The 7,297-nt window shown below is 37.2% G+C and overlaps 1 protein-coding gene across 1 annotated transcript; it reads right to left on the bottom strand.

Annotated features, from left to right (window-relative positions):
- Nucleotides 1-464: 464 nt before the first annotated feature.
- LOC130745323 (phytosulfokine receptor 2) lies at nucleotides 465-4,972 on the bottom strand. Its single transcript, XM_057597509.1, has one exon. The coding sequence runs from the start codon at nucleotides 3,744-3,746 to the stop codon at nucleotides 588-590; it is 3,159 nt and encodes a 1,052-aa protein (XP_057453492.1). The 5' UTR covers nucleotides 3,747-4,972; the 3' UTR covers nucleotides 465-587.
- Between the last annotated feature and the right edge of the window lie 2,325 nt (nucleotides 4,973-7,297).

The raw sequence follows: 7,297 nt of genomic DNA, 5'->3' as shown, positions 1-7,297 counted from the left end.
AGGCAAAGAAGTCAAGCTGAAGAATAAAGACCACTAAATTTGGAAGTATTAGAAATGAATAATGTTATATTCACACCTCTAATATGAGGTGGAGAGAGGTGGAAGAGGAGAGAGATAGGATGAAAAGAGAAAGTAAAAGAGTGAAAGTATGAGATGTGATAGATGATAAGATGAGAGAGATAAAAATAAAAATGAGTGGAAATGAAATGTTTAGAAAATGAGGTGTGTATATATCATTGTTAATTAGAAATCATGTCATGCTCTCCATGCATGGCACAGTAGATGACTCTGACTACGATATAACATTAAAATCACATTCAAAGGGGCCTTATAAAATGAAAAATTGATACATTCTTCTGTATTTGCTCTTATCACAGACAAGACATGGCCAAAAATATTGTTTCATCTATGTTTCTCCTATCAGTGTAATGTACTAAAGGACTAAAAACAAAAATAGGAGACTATTCATAACAAGGAGATTCCAACTTCATACAATAACCTTGCTTTACAACTGTATTATCCATGATACAACAACCAAAACCCAAACATCTGGGTAGTACTAAGTACCAAAGCAAAGACTAATTATATCACTGTTGACAACCATCAAATTTTACATCATCAAGCCAGGAAACAACTACTTCAATAGAGGGTCTCTGCCTTGGATCTTGATGAAGACATTTACAAGCAATTGCAAGCATCTCCAACAGTTGCTTCTCACGATCCTTCTCCCAAATGGCTGGATCAAAGATCTCCTGCTCCCTATTCTCAGATTTCATCTGAAAAACCCAAGACACCAGATTCCTGCAATTCTTCCCCTTGATCACTTCCACAGGCCTTCTACCAGTAAGAAGCTCAAGCAGAACAACGCCGAAACTGTAAACATCGCCCCGGAACGTTGCTGTCAGTGTCTGACTATATTCTGGAGGAATGTATCCAAGAGTTCCTACCAAGTCTGTTGTGACATGAGTAGCATAAGGTTGAATTAGCCTTGAGAGGCCAAAATCAGCCAAATGAGCTTCATACTTGTCATCCAGAAGAATGTTGCTCGACTTAACATCGCGATGCACTATGTATGGTTCACACCCCTTGTGCAAGTAAGCTAATCCATGAGCTGCACCTTGAGCAATCTTGAGCCTCACATCCCATTTTAGAGCCGAATTTGCATCCACACACTCATGTAGCCAATAATCCAAGCTTCCATTCTCCAAGTACGAGTAAATTAGCAACCTGTCGTTCCCATGCCGACAATAGCCTTTCAGAGAAACAAGGTTCTTGTGTTGAGCTCTTGAGAGGGCCTCTACCTCAGCATGGAATTCGCGTTCCATCTGCCCACAGTCCCCAGAGAGTCTCTTGATAGCTGCTTTTGTGCCGTTTGGAAGATTTGCCTTGTAGACAAGACCAAACCCACCACAACCGACAATATTAGCCTGGTTGAAATTGTTTGTGGATCTTAACAAATCCGCAACAGTGAGATCCTTGCAATCTGAATTCTGGAAAAGGACCAATTTCGAGGAAACAAGTGCTTCAGATAACCTATGTGGCCTACCACTGAACTCCTCATCAAAGTTATCAATAGGCTTATCATCATCCTTCTTTGAAATTCTTAGCAGAATAAATGCAAGAAGCAGTGCAAGCCCTACTCCTACACCAATCGTTATGCCGAGGACATTGCTTCTTCTGAGTTTTCTGGACGAACCAGAAGGAATATGGGGCATCATACTGTCAACATATTTGCAAGGAGAATCAATTTCCCCACAAAGCCCGGGATTCCCCTCAAAGCTGGAACTAGGGAAGCTTAAAAATTGCCCCCCGGTTGGAATTGGTCCTTCTAAATGATTATATGCCACGCTGAACTTTGACAAGAATGTGAGGTTGTTAAATGATGGAGGGATCGCTCCAGAGAGATCATTATAAGATAAATCTAAAGTTTCCAAATTCTCCATCCCTGAAATAGTGCTGGGAACGGAGCCGGTGATGTTGTTCCTGCTTAAATCCAAAACAAGCAGTGCTTTCAATAGACCAATATCAGGCCATATATTTCCACTCAGCATGTTATTGCTCAAGTAAATGGAAGGAGGGAAACTTGAGGCCTGCTTATATTGCAGCCCACTAGCACTGGTGTTTCTCTTAACAAAGAGAGGATTTGCTCCATAAGCAGGGAGATTTAATCTGCTACAATTCGGACACAAGAGGCCCTTCAACTCTGTCAAACTTTTCGGTATTTCTCCAGTGAGAGTGTTATTCGAGAAATCCAAGTAGAACAAGCTATCCATCTGACCGATCCAAGAAGGAATGCTACCATTCAAATGGTTCCAAGATAGATCAAGGACCGACAACTTCCTGCATTTCGATAGCCACGAAGGAATATGGCCTCTAAGACCACAATTCCCAAGTGCTAAAACCATGAGACTCTCAAACCCTACTGTTACACTTCCTGGAATCTCCTCACCATGGAAATTCCTAGTGAGGATAAGAGTGGTGAGATTTTTGCATTGTTGAAAAACAGACAGTGCACCAGATAAGTTCTCTATGCTGTTGTTTGACAGGGATACAAACAAAACTGAACTCAGATTGGCATAGTTTTCAGGGACAGAACCAGTTAAACGATTCCTAGCAAGGCTTAAAACTTTCAGTTCATGAGAAAAGGACAAAGAACTAGGAAGGCTTCCAATGAAGTGATTACTAGCAAGATCCAGTGTGGAAAGATTAGGTAGCCCAGTGAAATTAAGATCAATAGAACCTGTCAAGGAATTGTTTCGAAGATCAAGCACTCTAAGTTTAGAGCACAAAGCCAAGGTGGAAGGTAATGGTCCAGAAAATGAATTGGCATGTGCAACTAATTGTTCTATGTGCAAAAGGTTATCAAAAACATTTGGGAGTTCCCCTGAAAACCTGTTCTCAGAAACCACAAGAGATTTTAAACTGGAGAGCTTACTCAGTTGCTTACTTAACTGGCCAGATAGGTTGTTTGCAGAGACTGAGAATTGCTCCAAGGATGACATTGAATACAATGAATCTGGAAGAACCCCAGAGAATGAATTGGAATCCAAGTGCAACAGTTGGAGAGATGTGGTGGTGCAGTTGTCCAAGCCTTCAAGACCACCACCAAAATGATTTGCAGATAAATCAAGGGTGTGAAGATCCTTGGAAGAACTGCAAAGCTGAGAACTGAATCCTCCAGTGAATGAATTGTTACTCATGTTGAAGGCAAGGAGATGTGGGAATTCCAATTCCCCAAGGCTGAAGAGGTCTCCAGAAAATGTGTTACTAGAAACATTCAACACTTCAATGGATTTCAAACCAGAAAGTGCTCCAGCAACAGGTCCTGACAGCATGTTATGGCTCACATCAAGGAATTTCAACTGCTCCAACTTGGATAATTCTGCAGGCAACCCACCTCCAAGACTGTTGAATGAAAGATTCAGCACATTGAGCTGATCTAGCTGTGCTAAAGAAGGTGAAATTGTCCCATTGAGACCCATTTCAGGAAGGATCAACTTGGTCACTCTACTAGCACCAGTCACATTATCACAGACAACTCCAACCCAGTTGCAGCACACAACATCATTGGACCATGTTCTGATGATAGAGCCTCTTGTAAGATTTCCTGCAAACTCCTTCAGGGCTGTTAAATCCTGTGGATTACACAATTGGCTTTGATTGTTAAGAGCCAGAGACAAGCAAAGTAAGCAAGCCAAAAAACACCACTGCAGAATTGTCACCAAGAAACATCTAGGCACCGCCATTGCTGAAACCAAACTTAGATGTTAACTTCAATGTCAGGACTAAGCTCCCATAGACACCACAGCAGAAGCTAGTATCACTGAGAAGTGAAGTAACTTTTAATCAAAGGTTGCAAAATTCAACCCTCAAACTTCAACACACAACTTGCAATTGCACAAGGAAGACACCAATTTCAAGGAAATAAATTAGACCACCAATCCCAAGAACATGAGATCTAGACTATGGGAAAACCCTCTCTACTCAATCTGAAAGCAAGAAAAAAAATCAACCCTTGAAGAAAGAGGTAAAATACCCAAATGAGGATACTTATATCCCATATCCCCAAACACCAAAGAAAGTGGAAAAGGGACCATATGAGCACAGCTTGCGGATGAAGCAATCAACAGTGGCCATTTAAAATAAAGAAGAAAGAAAGTGAGACAACAATCAATACACAACTAGAGCTGTGAGATCCCTCAGTCCCCACCAGAAATTCACAATCTTTGACCTGATATTGCTCAGAGCTCAACTCAACAATGAAACTTTACCATGAAAATCTCACGAGATCTCTCAAGCTTCACACCAAACCCCCCACCCACAAAAATGAAATCTTTGTTAACTTGAGATATCAGAAACCAGAAAAGGTTTGAAATTTAAGCAGAATAAACAAAAGGGGTAGCTAGAAACAGTGTGCCTTAGAACCTAACCTCAACAAACTTCCATCAAAGGGATCTGCTTATTTTCCAAACCAAACCCACTTTTCAGCCTCTTTATTTGGTATTTGCTGTCTCACTCTCTCTGATTTTCAAACCACAAACAGTGATAGCAAGACAAAGACAAAGATAGCAGAAAATTTCAAATCAAGGAAACATGGTGTAAAATAAAAAGCACAAGTCATATCACAGTTGTTGTTGAAGTTGAAGACAGAAAAGGAAAGTTCTTTATCTTTCCTGAGAATCTAACTACAATATAAAATATGTAGATTTCAAATGAGCTGACTTGTGTGCTAATTTTTCTAAGTTGGAGTTTTGGATTTCATCAGAGTGGACAACAAAGGTTGAGGAGGCAGAAACAGAAACAGAAGCAGCAGCTATAGCAAAAGTCTTAGTTGCTGACTTACAATACAAAACAATGGTTTTATGTTCTCTATCTCTCTCTCTGATTGTCAATGCTGTGTTACCTAACTTTGTCTGTTGCTTTCTCTCTCTTTGGAATTGTGTGATGAGTTTTGTTGGACAACTTGTGTGTGTGGGTGCGGTAAAATGAGAAAGAGTTTGCTTCAACATCAACGCTCAAAGTCTTTGAAACACCATCATTTCTATTATGCGCGTGGACACACGGGTCTTAATTGATTTTTTTCAATATCTTTTAGTGTATACTCCATTACTCTTGTGTGTATATGATGTGATGTGATAGAAGAAATATAGAGAAAAATACAGTATATTGGGTAACACGATTAAGTCTAAATTACGCAACAAGATCAACAATGAGTGGTTCAGTGACTTGATGATATGTTCCACCGAGCGAGAGATATTTAAGTCATTTAGTGATTTTGATATTCTTCAAACATTTATCGTAAAGAAGATTTGGAGATATCATTTGCTTGTGGTTTTCTACCAACTTAGCACACTATTGTTATGTTCCATTTTTAAATGTCTTCTTACACGTCTCTTTTCCTTATCTTGTATTGTCTAACGAAATAAAACTCAAATTAACTATACTCTGATTGGTAAAATTGTTAGTCTTTTTTATTTCGATTTATAATTTTTTATATATTGTAACGTGTGAATTTGCGGTTTGAAAATTTGTCTAGACTTTATAAAATTTCTAATTCAGCCACTCTTACTTCTTTTTTCTCCCTCTCTAACCCTCTCACTTGTACAGTTGTACTACTACATTTCATGACAATTAGAAATTAATTAATTAACTAACGTTGTACTGTGTGATCTGATTTGCCGCTTCATGGGGTCAACCACTTAACCTACTACTGCCTGCGCCTCAGTATCACGTGATACCAATCAATCAATATCAATTAACTCTCTTTCAATTATTTTTAGTCATTAACTACTCTCTTCTCTCAGACTGTATTTTCAAAGGGAAAATGTTATTTACACACCTCTTATAGAGGTGGAAGAGGTGGAATGAGGAGAGAGATAGAAAGAAAAGAAAAAGTAAGAGAGAGAAAATATGAGATGTGATAGATGATAAGATGAGAGATAGAAACAAAAATAGGTGGAAATGAAGTGTTTAAAAAACGAGGTATGTATATATCATTGTTGTTTTCAAAGTAATAGGGGAAGAAAAGACACACATATATATTGCACCATATTTTATTTGGTGATTGGTACGCGTTTAATGTATCTTGTGTGATAAAAAACAAATGTATCTTGTTTTTCTTTTTTTTGAAAAAAAAAACTAATTATTAGTATTAAGAAGTAAAATAGCAATGATACGTGTACATCAAATAATTGATACACATCTAGGATATTATTTTATCAATCCATCTTTTCTATCTTTATTTTTTTAATCTTTATCTAGTAAAATGGCAATAATAAACATCATAAAGATAAATTACACCATGACCTCCTGTACCCAACTCACATGTCTCCTAGCTCTCACCACTTAAGCTATTATTCGAAGACACATGAGTTACAGTTATTGGGTATACATTAATCTTATTATTTTTCAAACCTTAATTTCATAACTATTTTTTTGTTAGATATATAGGTTTCTTAATAGTTATGTATGAATAATAAACTCAAATGACAAAAAATAGAAAATAAATGTTTTCTTTTCACACTACGTTATTTACTCATTGTGGCTTATAGGATGGATGGATATATATTTATGCTCTCCAACAAAATTTTACATTTCTTGCAATTTTTCTATCAGATTTTCAATTCAAATGAAAAATTTAAAATATACAAGAAAAGTTATAGGAATTTATACCAAAAATTTTACTGGCAAAATGGGTAGAAAATAAGCAAATGTTTAGTGTATGCGTGAGCATGCATGTGTGCATGCCATATTTATTTTTACTGTATATACGTTCCATTGTTGTCTTTGTAATAAATAGTTAAATACTATCATCTCAATTACCATTTTGTTAAACGAAAATTGTTCTTTAATTAGGATCTACATTTGAAGTTCAACGAACATGTGTCTGTTTAACTAGGAAGAAAATTAAGTGGAGACACAGTTTGCATTATGTACGTGATGTCGCAACGTAACTTTAACGGAACTATCTATATGTACCTTTGACGAAAGAAAAAAAAATGTTGTGTTTGTTTCACATAAAAAATCCAATTTTTGCGTGGGAACCTAACTTGCAAAGAAGTTAATTAGATATTGGGAACTAATACCCGAATTCATTATTTTCCGACGTGGGTCAAATATGGAGTTGGAACAAGGCGATAGAAAGAAAGAAGATAGTGCATATGAGTTGGTCAATTTAACCCTCAATATAAGCAAATAGGCAAACCCCACCTTCGATTAAACAAAGGTTGATTTACAAAAAGCATCATCATATACTTCAGAGTAAAGGCATTAATGAAACTTAAGCATAAAGTTTTGT

Source organism: Lotus japonicus, chromosome 3 (assembly GCF_012489685.1).
Source record: "Lotus japonicus ecotype B-129 chromosome 3, LjGifu_v1.2".
In the NCBI taxonomy this organism is placed as follows: Eukaryota; Viridiplantae; Streptophyta; class Magnoliopsida; order Fabales; family Fabaceae; genus Lotus; species Lotus japonicus.
The sequence above is the reverse complement of the archived record's forward strand: the minus strand, read 5'-3'. Positions and strand labels throughout refer to the sequence as shown.